Source organism: Myotis daubentonii, chromosome 5 (genome assembly GCF_963259705.1).
Source record: "Myotis daubentonii chromosome 5, mMyoDau2.1, whole genome shotgun sequence".
Classification (NCBI taxonomy): domain Eukaryota; kingdom Metazoa; phylum Chordata; class Mammalia; order Chiroptera; family Vespertilionidae; genus Myotis; species Myotis daubentonii.
This window is the reverse complement of record NC_081844.1, coordinates 35,963,207-35,984,596: the sequence shown is the minus strand read 5'-3', so window position 1 is coordinate 35,984,596 and position 21,390 is coordinate 35,963,207. Positions and strand designations below refer to the sequence as shown.

Genomic DNA, 21,390 nt, shown 5'->3' with positions numbered 1-21,390 from the left:
GTGTATACATTTTTGGGGGACAACCTGTATGTGCTTCCAATGAATTTTAAAAAATACTTTGATGTCATATACATAGCTCTGTGGACTCTTTTTTATCAACTATAATCAATTTCTAACATTTTTAAAATTCTGGTGCCCAACAGCCAACAGTATTTATTCTCAAGTCAGCCCCTCTCTCATCTTTAATGTTTACTGTCAACATTCTCACTCTTTCTGAGCTTCTCTGTGGGAGGGGCAGGGGGCGTGGGGAAAGGCTTTTTACCACCACTTTCTGCTTCTTTACTCATTTTTATGAAAAGCCAAGTCAGAGGACAGGATCAGGATAAACAGGCGGGCGCTACCATAAGTGTCATGGTATTTAGCCACTCCTCAACCAGAAAGTGACTTCTTTCTCTGTGTTCACCATGCATGCTACAGATTTTCTGCTCAAGTGGAAAATTACCCTCTCTTTTATCCAGCTGTGTAGTCATTTTGACAGTGAGTATGATTGACACATTTAACAGCTCTCCTGCAAGATAGAATCAAGAAATAAAGCGGAATAAGTGAAAGATTACCAAATAAAATTGAAATGTATTTATAGAAGTCTCTGAGTGTGTCAGGTCCTGGCCCAAAATTCTTAGCAGGGATAATAGTATCAAATTAGGCAAATTGGGCTCAGTGGAAGCAATTTAACTCAGGGTGGTGAGGTATAAGGCAAGGAGTCTCAGTACTCCCCTCTTTCCCTGACACATTACGAATCTTAAACACCCTGTTTGGGCATGGAGTGTCTCCTAGTGAGCTGCATTTACTGATGTCATTGAATGTGTATATACTCTGGTGTGTTGGTGGAAAGGAAAGCTCACAAGCCTTGGAAGAGTGAGGTTCTTCATTTTTAAAAGAGGTATTTGGACTAGATGATCTTGGAATTCCTTCCAGCTTATAAATCATGTAATTTTTTTATACTTTCAGAAAGTGAATTGTAAAAGAATACAGTGGCACAGACACGTCTTGTTGGCAGGTTATATAAAAGATCAAGGATTTTGGGTGCCCCAGTGAAATGGTGGATGAGGAAATTTGAGGCCCAAAGAGTTTAGGGATTCATGGGGGCTAATACCAAATTAGAAGCACAATTAGAACTAATGCTTTATGCCTAGGTTAAAAGGGATATTGGATGCTGTAGTATACAGCCCAGCAACAAAATCTGACTGGCTTAATTTAAGCTAAAAATAATTGTCCACTTTGGGAAACAGTTTGGGAGTTTCTTATAAAGTTAAACATATATAACCCACTCTTTACTTATGCCAGGGAAATAAAATCATATGCCCCAACAAAAACCTGTATGTGACATTTTATAGCAGCTTTATTCATAATCATCAAAAACTGAAAATAATCCAAATATCCATCAGCTTGTGAATGGATAAGCAAATTGTGGTACATCTATACAATGGAATATTTTCTTAGTAATAAAGATGAATGGTATTTGCAGAAACAAAGGTGAATCTCAAAAGCATTATGCTAGTAGTGTGTGAGGTTTCCAACTTGTCAATCTTTAATTCTGACCCTTCTAGCGAGAATGCAGTGGCATCTTATTATGGTTTCACTTTGTATTTCTCCAAGGACTAAAGTTTAGGATCTTTTAATTTGCCATCCATATGTCTTTTTCAGTCAATGCCTATTCATATATTTTGCCCATTTTTATTTCATTGGTTGTGTTCTCAGGTTGAAAGAATTCTTTTTATCTTCTGTATTCAAGTACTTTATCAAATAAGTGTTTTGCAAGTATTTTCTCCTAATGTGTGAGTTATCTTTCATTTTCTTAACAATGTCTTTTGAAAAACAAGTTTTAAATTTTTATTATATCAAATTTATAGATTTTTCTTTTATGGTTCTTGCTTTTTGTGTCTAATATTAGAAATTTTTGCCCAACCCAAGGCACAGAGAGTTTCCTGTTTTTCTAGAGTTACCCTTTCCAATATAGTATCCACTAATTGCATGTGGCTATTGAACACTCACAATGTTATTAGTATGACAAAGCAACTGAATTTTAAGTTGTATCTCAATTTAATTAATTTGGTTTTTAAAGGTTGACATGCAATTCATTTATTGAAAAAGTTTTAGTATGTTCATAAGAACTTGGATATGTGGAGCTACTTTTTTCAACTGTGAGTTTTATGAAATCTAAATGCATATCAAGTATTTCAGGTGAAAATTTGGCATCTAAATTGAAGTACACTGTGAATATAAGGGTCACACCAGATTTTAAATAGTTAGTACTAACAAGTGATGTAAAAAATATGTGAATAAAATTTTATATTGATTATATATTGAAATGATAATTTAGATATAGTGGGTTAAATATATTACTAAAAGTAACTTAAACCTGTTCCTTTTATTTTTTTTAATTTAGCTACTAGAAATTTTAGAATTGTGTGTGGCCTGCATTGTGCGGTATTTCTTTTGAACAGTGCTTTTCCAGAAGTTTTATTTTAGCTTTTACTCTTAATTTTATGATTCATTTTTAATTCAAAGCCCCTTTAACCCCAGGATTTTATGATTTTTGTGGAAGCTAAGAATCTGGTGAGCATTGGGGGAAAAAACTAAATTTTTTTTTAAAAAGTGTGGATTTTGTCATTAGGAAATAGAACATTTAAAAAGTATTAAAATACGCTAGTGTACCGCTTCTGGAGACATGGAATCGAATGTCAGTAGTCTGAATGGACTAATCAAATACTTTCCCTTATCAGTCTATTCCAAGCTGTCTGCCTTAGAGGTAATCTAGCAGGGATTTGATAGTGGCACAATAGGGACACAATATTGAGGGAGCAGTTAGAAAAGATGACTAGAAAAAACTATAGTCACTGTTATTTCTAAGATTCTTTGATGTTTTGTCCTTTCCAACTCTTCTATCCATATTAAATCTGTCACTCTTAGCATAGTGCACTGTCAAAGTCATTCTTATTCCTATTCATTGGAATGATGTGAGAGAAAGCACTTAGAATTTGTGCTGATTTGAGTGCGAATTCAGTCTGTTATTAACTACGTGATCTTGAGCCTTGACAATTGAGTTGGTATCAACAATATTTACTTTATTCACTTGTTGGGAAAGAGCTGATTAAGTATTAGATAGAAAATATTTGTCAATAATTCTTACTGTTAGTGAAGGTAATTCATACAGTGAAATTTCTAATTCCTATTCTGCTCTAACCTAAGGTCCACTTTTATTTTTATTATTATTTATTTTTTTATAGCTTAAAGTATTACTAAGGGTATTACATATGTGTCCATTCCCCCCCCCCATTATTATTTTTTTAATAAATCTTTATTGTTCAGATTATTACAGTTGTTCCTCTTTTTCCACCCATAGCTCCTTTCCACCTGGTTCCCACCCCACCCCATGCTCTTACCACCCCCCACTGTCCTCGTCCATAGGTGTATGATTTTTGTTCAGTCTCTTCCCTCATCCCCCAAACCCCCTTTCCCCCGAGAATTGTCAGCCCACTCCCTTTCTATATCCCTGATTCTATTCACCAGTTTATTCTGTTCATCAGATTTTTTTATTCACTTGATTTTTAGATTCACTTGTTGATATGTATTTGTTGTCACTTTGTTGTTCATAATTTTTAACTTTTTTCTTCTTCTTCCCTTTCTTAAAGAATACCCTTCAGCATTTCATATAGTACTGGTTTGGTGGTGATGAACTCCTTTAGCTTTTTCTTACCTGTGAAGCTCTTTATCTGACCTTCAATTCTAAATGATAACTTTGATGGGTAGAGTAATCTTGGTTGTAGGTTCTTGCTATTCATCACTTTGTATATTTCTTGCCACTCCCTTCTGGCCTGCATAGTTTCTGTTGAGAAATCAGCTGACAGTCGTATGGGTGCTAACTGTCGTAGGTAACTAACTGTTTTTCTCTTGCTGCTTTTAAGATTCTCTCTTTGTCTTTTGCTCTTGACATTTTAATTATGATGTGTCTTGGTGTGGTCCTCTTTGGATTCCTCTTGTTTAGGGTTCTTTTCATTTCCCGGACTTGTAAGTCTATTTCTTTCACCAGGTAGGGGAAGTTTTCTGTCATTATTTCTTCAAATAGGTTTTCAGTATCTTGCTCTCTTCTTCGGGCACTCCCATAATTCGGATGTTAGTATGCTTGAAGTTGTCCCAGAGGCTCCTTACACTATCTTCATATTTTTGGATTCTTTTTGCTTTTTGCTTTTCCAGTTGGGTGTTTTTTGCTTCTTTGTATTTCAAATCTTTGACTTGATTCTTGGGGTCCTCTAGTCTTCTATTGGATCTCTGTATATTATTCTTTATTTCAGTAACTGTATGCTTAATTTCTAATTGGTCCTTTTTCATATCCTTGAGGGTCTCACTAAATTTCTCGGAGATTTCGAGAAGATTCTTGAGTAGTCTTATAACCGTGGTTTTGAACTTTATATCCAGTAGTTTGCTTTCCTCCATTTCTTTTGTTTGTGACCTGTTTCTTTGTCTCTACATTTTGGCTGTTTCCCTGTGTTGATAGAGTGGCTTTCTGTGCTAGGTGTCCTATAGGGCCTACTGGCTTTGTGTGCTAGGTGTCCTATATTACCTGAGGTTGACACTCTTGGTGCACCCCTTTGTGGACTGTGTGCACAGTCTTGTTGTAGTTAAGTCTTGATTGCTGTTGGTATCACTGGGAGGGATTGACCACCAGGCCAATTGGCTGTGAGGACCAGCTGTGTCTACAGTGGGAGAACTGCTGTTCTGGAGATACCCTTATGGAGCAGGACTTGCTTCAGTGGGGCTTTGGTGCTCACTGAATCTGCCCCTTGAGTGTGTTGCTTATGGATGTGAAGAGTTGTACTCTGGTATGGTCTCACTCTGACCACTGGGTACACTGGCTCTTGGATCTCCAAGGAGGTACAAAGTCAGCCAATGCCTGAGGCTACCCAGCAGGAGCTACAGTGAGATCTGCAGATTCCTCCTCTTTGTTTGGGGTTTGGACGTGCCCAGATGAGGCCCAGCTGTGAAGAAATGCAGGCTGCTATCTAGGCCTTCTTTTGGAAGCTTTGGTGCTCTTTGACCCAGCTGCAGTTTGTTGGGGTTTGGACGTGCCCAGATGAGGCCCAGCTGTGAAGAAATGCAGGCTGCTATCTAGGCCTTCTTTTGGAAGCTTTGGTGCTCTTTGACCCAGCTGCAGTTTGTTAGGTTTTAGATTTCAAAAGAACAAGCCATTCATATGCAAAAACCTCTGCTCACAGCTTGGATGGGGTTGTAAATTGGGTGGGGTGTGGTCTCAGAATCATCAGGGCAGAGCAAACAGCAATGGCTGCCAGTCTGCTCTGCCTCAGAGAGGTCCTGGGTCTCTGTGTCCCGCGGCCCCGTGCAGGAACAATGATCCCTGCAAGCATCTCTGCGAGAAAGCCGCCCTTGCGTTCCGGCCCAATGCCAGACAGTCCAGTTTCTCACTGTATAAGTCTGGGTCCCCAGAGTCTCACCCGGAACTGGAATTCAGAGCAATTGGGAGCTTGTATCTCCCTCCCGATTGAAAAAGACAACAGCATACCCAGTTGCCAGCCCGCTTCCACACGCACCTCCGTACTGCCTACCAGTTTCGATGTGCTTTTCTCTTGCCTATTAGTTGTAGAATTTCCACTCAGCCAGCCTTCCTGTGGTTCTGGATAATATCCGTTTTGTCTTTCAGTTGTAGTTTTGATGTGGTGGTGTGAGGCAACAAGTACAAGTGTGTACCTGTGCCGCCATCTTGGTTCTCCTGGTCCACTTTTATTTTTAGAATTCCTTTTCAAATGTCAGCATTGATGTGTATTTTTATGAATATGTATATTTGATAAATATAGCTATCATATTAATATGACATTTCTGGTAAATAGGTAATTATATCAGTTGAAAATTTTACCATAAAATTATAAAGCTTTGCCTGGTCTTGTTAGAGAAGTGTTTTGCCAAAGTTTGTAAGACTAGATAGCATCAAGAAGTTCATTAAAGATACCGAAGTAATCTCAATAATTTAAAAATCTAGGAGTTACCTTTGTTTCTCCCCTCCCCCCAAGATCATATATTGTCGAATCATCCTTCTCATGAGGTAATATTCACATTTTATTCCATTTCATTGCCATTTCAGTAGTTTTTAAGTCTTGTTCACTTTGCATCAGGATAAGTGAGATATCAAAATGAATATTATAGACCATTATCACTACCAAGCACAGTTCCTTGAAAATTAACAAATATACCTAGCAAATGCTATACTAATACTAAAATATTTATCCATTATGACCTATTAGATTCTATTTTTGCACCATGATACTTTTGTCATAAGGAAAATAACACTGCAGATTTTCACAATAGTAGGAAAGGTGTAATTACATAATTCTGGTGTCTGCGGAAGTATCTAATGACAATACAGAAAAGACACCCTTAGGTAGATGTTAATAGTTTGTACTTTTTGGGAGGTGAGGGGGAAAATCAGATCTCCTTCCTGCCCTCCCCCCTTTAAAGACAAGTTATAACTAAAGCTAAGATCAACAACTTTCATTTTTTTCTCCCTCACCAGAGGTTGCTACTTTCCTCAAGTTAGTAGCTGTGTATCATACCTTTATATGCTTTTATTAGTTTAGTATATGTTAAAGTATGTATATTTTTAGCATTTTTAGGTATTGCCAGATTGTTCACCAGAGTGGTTCTACCAGTTTATACTCTACTAGAGGCCCAGTGCATGAATGTGTGTACGGATGGGGTTCCTCGACCTGGCTGGCTATTGGGGCCGGCCGGCCAGGGGAGGGACCGGGGAGGTTGGCCGGCTGCGAGAGTTTGGCTGTGGGAGTGCACTGACCACCAGAGGGCAGCTCCTGTGTTGAGCATCTGCCCCCTGGTGGTCAGTGCGTGTCATAGTGACTGGTCGTTCAGTTGACTGGTTGTAACAGTCACTTAGGCTTTTATATACTATATAGACTAGAGGCCCAATGCACCAATTATGGGTACGGTCTCTAGGCCTGGCCTGCAATCAGGGCCATCCTCCCCAGTTGCCCACAGCTGGCCCTGAAACCTGCTGCCACCAACCCCTGGTTCCCCTTTTGCCATATGGTGATCAGTGCCTGATGGCCAGGGGAAGGGACTGAGAGGTTGGCTGTTACTGCCCACTCACCAGCCCCGCCCCCGCCATGGGTTGCCCTCTGTGTGTGGGGTGACCGGCGGGGCGGGGGCCTTGGCCTGGCACCTCCCACACCTCCCACCACCCACCCCTGGTTCCTCGTTCATCATCAGGTGCTCGGAGCCTGCCAGCCGGGAAAAGAAACAGAGAAGTGATCAGTGCGCCTCGTAGTGACTGGTCCAGTGGTTGTTCTGATTGTTCTGCCTTTAGGGTCAATTTGCATATTAACCTTTTATTATATAGGACTAGAGGCCCGGTGCACAGGTGGTGGCCAGCTTGCCTGCCCTGATGGGGGTCCCGGATCAGGGTGGGGGGTCCCTACTGGGGGGCTGGCTGGGGTGAGGGGCTGTGGGCGGTTTGCAGGTCAGCCACGCCCCCTACCGGGGTGGGGGTTTCCACTGGGGGGGCGCTGTCCTGGGTGAGGGGCCACGGGAGGTTTTCAGGCTGGCCACACCCCCAATCAGGGTGGGGGTCCCCGCTGTGGGCGGGGCCTCCTGTGTGAGGGGCCACGCCCCCAATCAGGGTGGGGGTCCCTGCTGGGGGGCGGGACCGGCCTGGGTGAGGAGCCATGGCGGGGGGTTGCCAGCAGCCCTGCCTTCAATCGGGGTGGGAGAGGCTGATCAGAAGTGGGGCTAGCCAGGGGTAGGGGCTGGGCGTCATAGCAACCAGTCATCCAGTCGTTATGGCATTACAGTCGCTGGCTTTTTATATATATAGATTACATTCTTCCCAATACTTAGTATTGCAGTCTGTTTAATTTTAGCCAACCTAAGGCTTGTATTTCCCAGATTATAGTGAGATCAAGCATCTTTTCATATCTTCATTTATTGACCACTCTTGCTTCCTCATTTCTATTTCTCAGGTAATTTTTTCAAATGGATTACAAACTTTCCCAGCACCATATATTGGTAGTGATATTTTTATCATATATCAAAGTCCAAGATATGTATGCCTCTTTTTTGAAGTTTATTCCTAGTTAATTGGTCCATTAGCTATCCCAGTGCAATATCCTACTGTTAATCACATTATACTAAGTTGTAATATCAGAAAATTTAAATACTCTCTGATCATTGTTCTTTAATTTTTTTACCTAATCCGTATGATTCTTAAACTCTATGAAAAAGTATATTAGTGAAAACTGCTATTTTTTGCAGTAGTTTATTTTCTATTCAGTTAACATTATCTTTAAGTAGAGATTTATAATTTTTTTGGTAAAGATTTCACACTTTTTTATACTTTTATGATACATTTCATTTTTTGCTATATAAATGGTATTCTGTTTTTTTTTGTTTTTTTTTAATATATTTGATTTTTTACAGAGAGGAGGGGAGAGGGATAGAGAGTTAGAAACATCGATGAGAAACACTGATCAGCTGCCTCTTGCATGCCCCCTACTGGGGATGTGCCCAAAACCAAAGTACATGCCCTTGACCAGAATCGAACCTGGGACCCTTGAGTCCATAGGCCGACGCTCTATCCTCTGAGCCAAACCGGTTAGGGCTAAATGGTATTCTATTCTAATACAGGCCGACGCTCTATCCTCTGAGCCAAACCGGTTAGGGCTAAATGGTATTCTATTCTAATGCTTATTTGTGTTTACTACTTGTTTATTGCTGGCATATAAGAACTCAGTTAATTTTGGTATGTTAATTCTTGTACCCAACAACCTTGATGAACTGCCTTATTAATTGTAATAGTATGTTTTCAGAATGTCTTCTAATTTATCATCTGTGAATGATGACAGTTTTATTTCTCTATTTCTAACATTTTATATTTTACTAGAGGCCCGATACACGAAATTTGTTCAAGAGTAGGCATCCCTTCCCCCAGCTGCAGGCACCGGCTTCCCTCTGGCACCCAAGACCTGGGTTTCCCTCTAGTTTCCAGCAGGCACCCAGTCCCCAGGCTTCCCTCAAAGCCCCGGCTTTGTCTGGAAGGTCGTCCGGAAGGACATCCGGTCTAATTAGTATTTTATGCTTTTATTATTATAGATTTTTCTTGTCTTATCACACTATATAGCATTTTCAGTATAGTGTTGAATTTAAGCAGTCATAGTAGGTATTCTTGTTTTGTTCTTGACTTGCAGAACTGTTTCTCATGCTTCATCATTAACTATGATGTAAGATTTGGTTAGGAACCCTTTATCAGATTAAAGAAAATACCCTTCCATTTATAGTTTAAATCAGTGTTGCCTTGAATCAGTGTTGGAATTTTTCAAATACATTTTCTGAATCCATTAAATTTGTTTTACCCTATATTCATTTATGTTTGAATTATACTAATAGGTTTTCTAATATTTTACCAGGAGGCAAAACCATTATACAAAAATTATTTTGCTAAAACTGTTTTTTTTTAAATATTGTATATGAATCAAAAACAACCAAACTCACTTCTTTATTTTACTGCCAGTGAGAAAGGCAAACCGATCTTCATGTCTCTGCTCATAGAGTTCCACAGTGGACATATGCGTTGGTTTAGAGAAAGAAAAAAAAGAGGGGGAAATTTGTGATGTCATTTACAGCTTACTTCATTAACACTAATGCCTTTTTAAAAAAAAAAAAAAAAAGAAAGAAAGAAAGAAAAAGAAAACCAGCCCCTCTTTAATCTTGTTTGGGAGAATTGCACAGCATCAAAAAAAAATTCTCCCAAACAAAATTAAAAAGCTTTTGGCATTAACTTAACCTAACGGTTTTAGGTCACATAATAGATATTTAGAGGCAGTTTCAGCAGTAACACTACTTTGTAGTGAGAGAATACTATCACCTTTTTTCGAATGGAAGGGAAAATCCAGCAAAAGAAAATTACTGCTTGTGATGGATTGCAGGCCAATTTAATAATTTAATCTAATTGGGACTCTTGCTTTATCTTAAGTTAATCATATAACTAATTTTCATTGTTCACAACAAGACTATAAATTCAATCTACATTCTTTATCAACTTAAAAGATGGCCTTTTGGGACATGTCATCTCTGCATGGTTTTGGGGGGTCCCTGACAATTCCTTTATTTCCGTGTAGCATGGCATGCTGTGGTAGTTAAGTGTACACTTTCTGGGTCTCACTGTCCTGGGTTAAGTCCTGGCACACCCTTGCAACTTTGTAACATGTGCAACTTCATAATCTCTGTGCCTTATGTTCTTCACCAATAAGATGGGAAAATTATTACTATCTCATGGCACCCTTGGGAGGATTAAAGGAACTAAACGTAAAGTTCTTGCAGAGTGCCTGACACTTAATAAACACCATATCTTAACAACTACGTATATTAAATTATTTTAACCAAGACTAGGGAAAAGGAGAACATACAATGTTTTAGTCCAGAGTTGTGAGATTTATTGTATCTTATAAAACTCTTTGATTCACTTTAACTCTTTGTTATTTTTGTTATTTAGAAATAAAATTAACATAAAAGCATTGCTATGTGCTTGTTAAGCAAAAAAAAAAAAAAAAATTGTAGAACCTTATTTTGGCTAGAATATTCACACTGTACACAGTGGCTGCATCTTCCTGGAGGGCAAACTAGCAACTGACAGTGCTGGGGTCCAACCCCAGCAGGTCCAGGGGTCCCCAAAGGTGTGGACGGAGTCGGCGAAGAAGGAATGACACAGAGACAGCGTTCAGTTGATCAGCAGCCTAGCCAGGATCTCTAGCCAAGTTCTGGTTAGGATCTCCAGCCAGGTTCTGTGTCCATGTTCCCTCGCTAGGTTCTTCAGCCAGGTTCTGTCCAGGTTCTCCAGCCAGGTTCAGTCACCAGGTTCTAGTCAGGATCTCTTGCCATGTTCTATCCAGGTTCTGTAGCCAGGTTCTGTGTCCTGTTGTCTTGTTACATCTGTGTTTATACCAGTTGATTCCAATCCTATCAATCTCTATCCCAAAGGTTAGGGCGTTTCTTATCTCCATTCCAGGGAGTAAAGATTATGTAGCTTAAGCGTGATTGTTCGTAGCTAAAGTGATTACCCGCCTGGCACTTAGTTAAGGGGTTTTATTCCCTCCCTAACTTCAGGGAAAAATCCCTACCTGGGGAAACAACCTTTCTTGGAGAGGTGACCTTGGTTAAAACACATAGCGCTAAGGGGAGCAAACATATTAAGAACAGTATGCCATATACACCAGGTCCCTTGAAACATATGCTGTGCAGATGTTTCTTCCCTGTAGCGACTGTGTCAAGCAGCAAGGATGGACCCGCTTCCGGCATGACAGTATTTGTAAAATTGTTCATTTGCTTTACCTAGTCTTGTGGGATATACAAATGTCTAAGGCATTAGTGAATGCCACTCTAGAATAGAATTGTGTCTCTAAAATGCTGCAAATTAGTCTCCCCAAATTTAGGTAGCCTCTTCAGCCCCTTAATGATTCTGTAACTACAGAATTAATAGTGAGCACAGGCCTTGTGTCAGGTGCTATATCCATTCATTTAGTCCTCACAGCTTTAGGAGAGTAGCTTTATTACTACATCTTACAAATGAGGAAATTGTGTCTTTGCAAAGTTAAGTAACTTTTCCAACTCATATGTCAATAACGAGCACCACCAGGATAGGAGCACACAGTCTTACTTCAAACTCCCTGCTTTCATCATTTCTCCTCCCAAGTAGTCGACTTGCCTGTTTAGGGCCCTTTAATTGATTCTGGACAGCTATTACTAACATTGTAGCTGCATTTTGGTGTAGATTCTAGATGGTTGTGACTGTAATTCTGATGGGAATAAGCAGTGAAACAGATCTTCTGATATATTACTGATGACATTGTGAATAGGTACAGCCTTTTTTTGGAAAGCATTTTGGCACATATATCAAGAGCCATAAAATGCTCATATTTTTTGACCTAGTTAATGCCACTTCTGGGAATCCTCTAAAAAAAATAGTCCAGTATGGAAAAAAACCTTAAGCACTAAAATGATCACCACAGCCATGTTTGTAATAGAGCGAGTGGGAGCAACACTAAATGTTCAACAGCAAGGGAATGATTAAACAAGGGATGGTGTATTTATTTAAGCAGCCAATAAAATGAAGTATGATGCACCAAAAAACAAAGTTGTCATGTGTTTTAAAGGCAGCATGCACAACAGTAGAGATACTAAAATTATAGCCTTTACCGATATGAAAAAAAGACAGGGACTAGAAAAATGATTGTGGCTACAATTTTTCTTTTTATTATTTTTCAAACTTTTTGTAATGTAGGTTCATTTCTAATTTTAAAATTGAAATCACATGATTGGTTAATACTTCTGTGTATTCGTCTTACAGGGATTGCAGGCAGCATATTAGGTACAGGCAGAGAGCATCACTGGAGACAGGTAACCTTGAGGAACCTTGCAGGTGCCTCAGTTACTGGTTGTGTGAACCTCAGGAGATTCTGTTGATCCACAAAGTGAGCGGTGCTATTTGGGAAACACGAGTGGGATTTTTAGAGTCAGGGGACTTTGCTGCGAGTCTTTGGCTCTTCTCAGACAAGCCACTCAACTGTGTAAAGCTCAATTTCCTCATCCATAAAAATGGAACTAGTGAGAGCAAGGTCTGGCACTCTGTTAGTAGATGCTATGAAAGTCTTCCATTCAGTTATGGCCCTTATAAATTGCTCCTCACCTTTCTTTATCCTTGTGTGACAGGAGCAAATGTAGTCTTTCAGCTAAATTCTCTTGCCTCAAATCTTTTGAGCAGCAGCTTTTTTACACGTTAATCTTCTGCCTTCTGGCGTAACCTGTTATCCATAATTTAGAGTTAAAAATGAAGATAAGAAAAATGTGGTGATTCAGTGTTGCTGGCTAGATTTCTAATTTTGTTTTAATATTTTTTCTAATTATACAGATGTAATAAACGCTTATTGTCAAAGGTTTGGAAAATACAGGAAGCAGAAAGAAGAAAATTACACCATATCTTTCCACCCAGTGATAACCATTGTATACAGTTAATTTTATTTCTTTTTAGGTTTTTCTGAATATCTGATTTCTTTTTAAAAGGAGAAATATAGGAAAGCTCCTATCAGAACATTTGGCTTATTTGGGGCAAGTTTAACATAATGCTTTGTGTTCATTTTGAGATAGTTTAACAAATAATTCTTAGGGATAAGAACAAGCTAACCATGGGGAACTGTAGGGAGGATAGAGTAGGGATTAGTAGGGAGATGTATTTTTCTGTAATTCTGATACCTATCAAAGAAAGAACTTATGCAAAGTATAATTACCCAAATCATGCTTCCTGGACTTTTTAAGGACAATTAATATATATATATATATATATATATATATATATATATATATATATATATATATATATATATATACATACATATACACACACACACACACACACACACACACGTGTGTGTGTTGGTGTGTGTGTGTGTATATATATATATATATGCCTAAATGACTGTTACAATCGAACAACCAGAATGACCAGCCGCTATGACATGCACTGACCACCAGGGGGCAAACTCTCGACACACAGGAGCTGCCCCCTGATGGTCAGTGCGCCCCCACAGCCAACCTCCCACAGTCCCTTGCCCCTGCCAGCCGGCCCCCCACAATAGGCCCTGATCAGGGGGCTGGCCGGCCAACCTCTCTGGGTCCCTCCCCCCAGCCAGTTGCCCCCCGCCCCCCCTCCCATAGGCCTTGATCGCTTGCCCTGTCCAGGTACCCCACCCGTGCACGGCCTCTAGTATTAAATAATTTGTACTGTTTTCATTATAAGTAACTTTATACTCTTTCAGACCATGAGTTGCAAATTTTGGTTTGGGAAATATAATCATCATACATAAACGGAATAAAGAAGCTTGCGAAATACACTCTCTTTGGATCTTGGCCTTATCCTTCATAGAACATGCAGTTTTGAAAAATCACCAGTCCCACACTAGTTGGCTTGGCTCAATGGATAGAGCATCGTCCTGCAGACTGAAGGGTCCTGGGTTCACTTCCGGTCAAGGTCATCCCAGTAGAGGGTGTGCAGGAGGCAGCGAATCAATGATTCTCTCTCATCATTGATGTTTCTATCTCTCTCCCTCTCCCTTCCTCTCTGAAATCAATTAAAATATATTTTTTAAAAAATCAGTAGTCCCTGTAATGTCCTCTAGAGAAAAGTAGGACATTTATTCTGTGACAGAACAAGCAAAGCAACAAATACCTGGGAAGACTTAGCCTGAGGTGCTGAGGCCACGTGGGCCCAGCATTGATGTCACATTACTCTGACTGGTGCTGGTCCTGTACCTAAAATTGGAAAGGAAGAATGTACTTGTCAAGGGATTAAGAGCATCAGTCCCTCTATTTTCTGGGCTTTGCTGTATGTGATGACTTTAAAAATGAGGGAAAGGTCTTCTCCCTCTTCTTTACTCTTTTTTCTTCAGAGCAGCAATCAAATTACGATAGGTCACACAGGGCACACCCCATATAATTCTCAGTATGGCATATCACTCCCCCTGCACTGGGGAGGATGTGAGAAATGTTTGAGGTCAGTGCATGTCTTGCCTCATCACTCTCCTTTAAAGACTCCACTGTGGCTTGTGCACCTTTGCTTCTGAGGTCTGCTGCCACAGCTGAGAGACGCTTGACTGGCTGGGAATAGGTGTTCCTCCTGCTTAGTATCTGCACGTCAGGGAAGTCACTTGTCCTTTTGCGTCATTTTTCTGACGAGGCTGTGCCATCACCCCTCATTGACGCTTGCTTGCTAACCCTCTTCAGCCATTCCACTTTGAGGAAAATCACTTGACTTATTTATAGGAGGAGAAAACCAAACCCATCGCACAGTTCGAGAATCTGGTGTAGGATGCAATTAATTTCTACAGCTTTAGGCAGTACCTAGGTGCAATGAGATAGTGGGAATTTGGAAGTGTCACTTGAGAGTGGACCAGGTAACTATAGTTTGGAAACTTTCTATTTCAAATAATTACTGTGCTTGCTTGAGGCATAACTTGGTACCCTACGAAAAATAAGGTCTGATCTGAGACTTTTGAGTATTTGGAACTGCTAGGGGAAGTGGTATTCAGAGCTGTAAAAGGGAGAAAACCACATAGAAAGTTATCTGTTTACATGCTGTTCTTTTGATAGAAAATGATGAATTTAATTTACTGTACTTTTGGGGCTTTTTTGGTAATTGATTATTGATAAAAGTGATTTACTTTTTTCAGTATTGCCTGTCCGGGCACCCAACCTTACCATGCAATGTGCTTAAATTCAAATCAACCACCATTATGTTGGACTGTGGACTGGATATGACTTCCACCCTCAATTTCCTTCCTTTGCCACTTGTTCAAAGGTATGTGTTGATGCATCTGAGACAAACTGAGCTTTAGTTTGATGGAAAATGGGTACCCATTTATGTAAAGGTTACCGTATCTTGTGTTTTGTCCTAAGTTTACTTTGTTCCCTTAAAAAAAATGTTCTTCATCAAAATAATTTCCTTTGGCTGGGATGATGGAAAGTGTTGTATTGATTTATTGATTGACTTCTTTATTATAAGTTCTGAGCTTCTGTAAAATGTTCCTGCAACTGCTCAGTGCAAGTGAGGTCATGTGTATTTCATCTTTCCTGCTAATTCATATAAATGGTCAACTGATGAGCCCCCAAATTGAATTTTAGAATCACTTAACTGCCTTGGCAGGGACCTGACATCATAGAGCCTGACAGTTCTTTCTGATAGGTAGCTATGCACTATTTTTATACTTGTACTAGTCAGCTATAGATATCTTAGTATTGGATATGAAGCAAAAGTCCATGTCTTAAAGCAGATAGGTTATCCCAGGCATATAATCAGTGTTGTTTACTCTTTTAAGACCTCATCTAGGAAGCTTGCTGTTATTTAGAAGCAGCAGTTTATTAAAAACAAAAGTGCTAACTTTTAGCAGCACATTAGTCCCAATAGCAAACAGTTATATCGCATACAAGAGGGGAAACAGCTATCTAAAACAGATTTAAGAGCTCAAAAGTATATAGCAAGCTAAAGTAAACCATCTGTTGCATCCCATTCATTCCTGAAGATGTCACTGTGTGCAATGATTATTCATAATGATAACCCTGTGAACCCATCTAGAAAAAATAAAAATAAAAGTCAACCATTGATTTTTTTTTTCCTCCCTGAGCTAAGAGCTACAATAGGTGATGAGGAAAAAGTCAGAGATAATTCCAGCTTACATTTTATGCAAAGCTCAGAAAATTCCATTATTATCACACCCAGCACTTAGAAATACATTTACCATCCACAGGTATTATCCAAAAGAGAAAGGGGAAAAAAAAAATATATATATATATATATACTAGGGGCCCGGTGCACGAAATTCGTGCACTGGGTGTGTGTGGGGGGGAGTGTCCCTCAGCCTAGCCTGCCCCCTCTCACATACTGGGAAGCCCTCAGGCGTTGACCCCCATCACCCTCCAATCGCAGGATCGGCCCCTTGCCCAGGCCTGATGCCTCTGGCTGAGGCGTCCGGCCTGGGCAGCGGGGACCCACAGCTGCAGCGGCCCCACGATCGTGGGCTTCGCTTTAGGCCCAGGCAAGGGACCCCTAGCTCCCGGGACTGCCAGCTTCGACCGTGCCCAGCTCCCATCGCTGGCTCCACCCCTGCTTCCTGCTATCACTGGCCAGGGCGGAAAAGGCACCTGATTCTCCGATCATGGCTGCCCCCCAGCTCTTAGCTCCCCCCCTGGGTTTCCGATCACTGTCAGTGGCAGGGGGCTTCTTTCTGCTTTCCCTTTCGCCTCCCTGCATTGTGCCTACATATGCAAATTAACCGCCATCTTGTTGGCAGTTAACTGCCAATCTTAGTTGGCAGTTAATTTGCATATAGCCCTGATTAGCCAATGAAAAGGGTATCGTCTACGCCAATTACCATTTTTCTCTTTTATTAGTGTAGAGATACACACACACACACACACACACACACACACACACACACACACACTAGAGGCCCGGTGCACAAAAATTTGTGCACTCGGTAGGGGGGGGGGGCCCTCAGCCCGGCCTGTGCCCTCTCGCACTCTGGGACCCCTCGGGACATAACGACCTGCTGACTTAGGCCTGCTCCCGGGCGGCAGAGGGCAGGCCTAATCGCTAGGTGCAGCCCCTGGTCGGGCTCAGAGCAGGGCCGATTGGGGAGTTGTGGCACCGCCCCCTGTCATGCACAGAGCAGGGCGGATTGGGAGGTTGCGATGCCACCCTCAGTCACACTCAGGGTAGGGCCGATTGGGGGGTTGGGGCACCGCCCCCGTCACACTCAAGGCAGGGTCGATGGGGAGGTTGCGGCGCCACCCCCTGTCACGCACAGGGCACGGCCAATCAGGGGGTTGGGGCGCTGCCCCCTGTCACGCACAGAGCAGGACCGATCAGGGGTTTGGGGAGCTCCCCCCTGTCACACACAGAGCAGGGTCAATCAGGGGGTTGGGGAGCTCCCCCCTGTCACGCACAGAGCAGGGCCCACCAGGGGCTTGGGGAGCTCCCCCCTGTCACGCACAGAGCAGGGCCCATCAGGGGTTGGGGAGCTCCCCCCTGTCACTCACAGAGTAGGGCAGATAGGGGAGTTGGGGCACCGCCCCCTGTCACACACAGAGCAGGGCGGATCAGGGGGTTGGGGCACCGCCCTCTATCACCCACAGAGCAGGGCTGATCAGAGGGTTGGGGCGCCGCCACTGTCACACACAGGGCAGGGCCGATGGGGAGGTTATGGCTCTACCCCATCACACACAGAGCAGGGCCCGTGGGGGGAGGGGAGGGTTGGGGCGACGCCCTCTATCACCCACAGAGCAGGGCTGATCAGGGGATTGGGGCGCCGCCACTCTCACACTCAGGGCAGGGCCAATGGGGAGGTTATGGCTCTACCCCGTCACACACACAGCAGGGCCCGTGGGTTGGGGGGGTTGGGGCACCACACCCTGTCACACACAGAACCGCAGGGCGATCAGGATGTTAGGGAGCCCCCCCATCAGGCACAGAGCAGGGCAGATAGGGAGGTTGTGGCCCCGCCCCCTGTCACACACAGAGCTGCAGGGCGATCAGGGGGTTTGGGCGCTGCCCCCGTCACGCTGATCCCGGTGCTGGGAGGCCTTGCGGCTCCGCTGATCCCAGTGCTGGGAGGCATATTACCCATTTACTATATAGGATAGAGGCCTGGTGCATGTGTGGTGGCCAGCTGGTTTGCCCTGAAGGGTGTCCTGGATCAGGGTTGGGGTCCCCACTGGGGTGCCTGGCCAGTCTGGGTGAGGGGATGATGGCTGTTTGCAGCTGGTTACACACCCTTCAGGGTGGGGGTCCCCACTGGGGTGCCTGGCCAGCCTGGGTGAGGGGCTGATGGCTGTTTGCAGCTGGTCACACACCCTTCAGGGTGGGGGTCCCCACTGGGGTGCCTGGCCAGTCTGGGTGAGGGGCTGAGGGCTGTTTTCAGGCTGGGACTGAAGCTCCCAACTGCTCCTTTTTTCCTTTTTTTCTTTTTTATTCTGGGCCAGCTTTAGCTCTGAGGCTCCAGCTCTTAGGCATCCGCTGCTGAAAGCAGGTATCTGGTTTGTTTAGGTTCTATAATCGAAACTCTGTATCAATTCCAGCTCTGAGATCCCGGCTCACTGAAAACAGGTTTCTGGGGTTTTGTTTAGCTTCTATATTTGTTACAATGTTTTTTAAACTGCAGGCTCAGATGCCGGCAAGGCAGGCAGGGAACGTTAGTTTCCTCCGTCACTGAAGCAAGCAAGCCTCATGTTAGTTTCAAGCTGCCTGGCTGCCAGCCGCCATCTTGGCTGGCAGTTAATTTGCATATCTCGCTGATTAGCCAATGGGAAGGGTAGCAGTCGTACGCCAATTACCATGTTTCTCTTTTATTAGATAGGATATATATATAAATATTGCCGGGGTCCAACCCCAGCAGGTCCAGGGGTTCCCAAAGGCGTAGACGGAGCCGGCGAAGAAAGAATGACACGGAGACAGCGTTCAGTTGATCAGCAGCCTAGCCAGGATCTCCAGCCAAGTTCTGGTCTCGATCTCCAGAGAGGTTCTGCTTCGGATCTCCAGCGAGGTTCTGTAGCCATGTTCCCTCGCTAGGTTCTTCAGCCAGGTTCTGTCCAGGTTCCCCAGCCAGGTTCAGTCACCAGGTTCTAGTCAGGTTCTCTTGCCAATTTCTGTAGTCAGGTTCAGTCCAGGATCTTTTGCCATGTTCTCTCCAGCGAAGTTCTTCTGTCTGTAGGTTCTGTGTAGGTTCTCTCTGTAGGTTCTCTCTTCTAAGTCCTGTCTCCTGAGTTCTGTGTCTTGCTGTCTAGTTACATCTGTATTTATACCAGTTGATTCAATCCTATCAATCTCTATTACAAAGGTTAGGGCGTTTCTTATCTCCATTCCAGGGAGTAAAGATTATGTAGCTTAAGCATGATTGTTCGTAGTTAAAGTGATTAATTACCCGCCTGGCACTTAGTTGAGGGATTTTATTCCCTCCCTAACTTCAGGAGAAAATCCCTACCTGGGGATTCAACCTTTCTCGGAGAGGTGACCTTGGTTAAAACACAGCGCCAAGAAGGTGAGAAAACATATTAAGAACCGTATGCCATATATGCCAGATCCCTTGAAACAGCAAGGATGGACCGGCTCCCGGCAAAATATAAATACAGTTGTTTTAGGCACTGCATCACATATGTCTGACAGGTTATTTCTTATTAAAGTGGCCTGAAATTATTGTCTCTTTCCCTCTCCCCCCAAAGATTAAAGTGTTCATTTATTTGATATTTGCTGAGAATCTGCACTGTGCCAGACGAGGGGATATAGACAAGAACAAGACAACTTTCCTTTCCTCATGGAGCTTATAGTCTGTCAGGAGAGAAAGAATTACACATTTGAAGATTTCAGTGTACTTGTGTTTAGAAAACGACTATATATGTTGATAATTACTAAGAAAAATAAAATACAAGGTACTGTGAGGGCTTCTAAAAGGGGCCTATATTCTCTGTGGGGTCATGGATTAGCTAGGTGTTCAAAACCTAAATTGGGCAGACAATCCTAGTTTTCCCTTTCCTGTTAAATCCTAGTCTTTACCTAATTCTTGTATTCTCACAGCTCTGGCTCAGCATTAGAATCCACTGCTGCTCGGTCTACCCCTTGTCATTGGTTTTCTCTCAGAGGGAAGATAGATAGATAGATAGATAGATAGATAGATAGATAGATAGATAGATAGATAGATAGATTTTTTTTTAATACTAGAGGCCTGGTGCACAAAAATTTGTGCACTCGGGTGGGGGGGGGGGTTCCTCAGCCCGGCCTGTGCCCTCTCGCAGTCTGGGACCCCTCGGGGGATGACCACCTGCTGGCTTAGGCCTGCTCCCCGGCGGGTTGGGCCTAAGCTGGCAATCAGACATCCCTCTGGCAGCCTGGCAGCCCTCAGGGGATGTCCACTTGCCAGCCAGGAGCAGACCTAAGCTGCAGTCGGACATCTTTAGCGCTGCTGAGGAGGCAGGAGAGGCTCCCACCTCCACCGCTGTACTGGCAGCCATCAGCCTGGCTTGTGGCTGAGCAGAGCTCCCCGATGTGGGAGCGCACTGACCACCAGGGGGCAGCTTCTGCATTGAGCGTCTGCCCCCTGGTGGTCAGTGTGTGTCATGGTGACCAGTCATTCCCAATCGTTCTGCTGTTAGGGTCAGTTTGCATATTACCCTTTTACTATATAGGATAGAGGCCTGGTGCACGGGTGGGGGCCGGCTGGTTTGCCCTGAAGGGTGTCCCGGATCAGGGTGGGGGTCCCACTTGGGTGCCTGGCCAGCCTGGGTGAGGGGCTGATGGACATTTGCAGCCGGTTACACTCCCTTCAGGGTGGGGGTCTCCACTGGGGTGCCTGGCCAGCCTGGGTGAGGGGCTGATGGCTGTTTGCAGGCTGGCCAGGCCCTCCGGCGATGGAAGCTCCCAGCCTCTCCTTTTTTCTTTCTTTATTCTGGGATTTATTTACCTTCTATAATTGAAACTTTGTTGCCGTCACTGGATCTGAGAGCCGGCTCCTGCTCGCTGCAGCTCTGAGGCCACAGCCTGCTGAAAGCAGGTATCTGGGGTTTGTTTAGCTTCTATAATTGAAACTTTGTTGACGTCACTGGAGCTAAGAGCCGGCTCTGTGACCACGGCTGGCTGAAAGCAGGTGTCTGGGGTTTGTTTAGCTTCTATAGTTGAAACTTTGTTGCTTTCGGAGCTCAGAGCCGGGCCGCGGCCAGCAGGGAACCTTGGCTTCCTCCATCACTGGAGCAAGCAAGCCTCCTACTCGCTTCAGCTGCCTGGCTTCCGGCCGCCATCTTCGTTGGTGATTAATTTGCATATCTCGCTGATTAGCCAAT

General features: G+C 43.2%; 1 protein-coding gene across 2 annotated transcripts in view; it reads left to right on the top strand.

Moving 5' to 3' along the window:
- The window catches only part of INTS9 (integrator complex subunit 9), a 104,842-nt gene that overhangs the window by 13,459 nt on the left and 69,993 nt on the right, over positions 1-21,390 (top strand). For both annotated transcript variants that reach the window (XM_059697574.1, XM_059697575.1), the window contains exon 2: positions 15,237-15,364. In XM_059697574.1, coding sequence (XP_059553557.1) covers positions 15,237-15,364 — 128 coding nt within the window. The remainder of the gene's footprint in view (positions 1-15,236; positions 15,365-21,390) is intronic.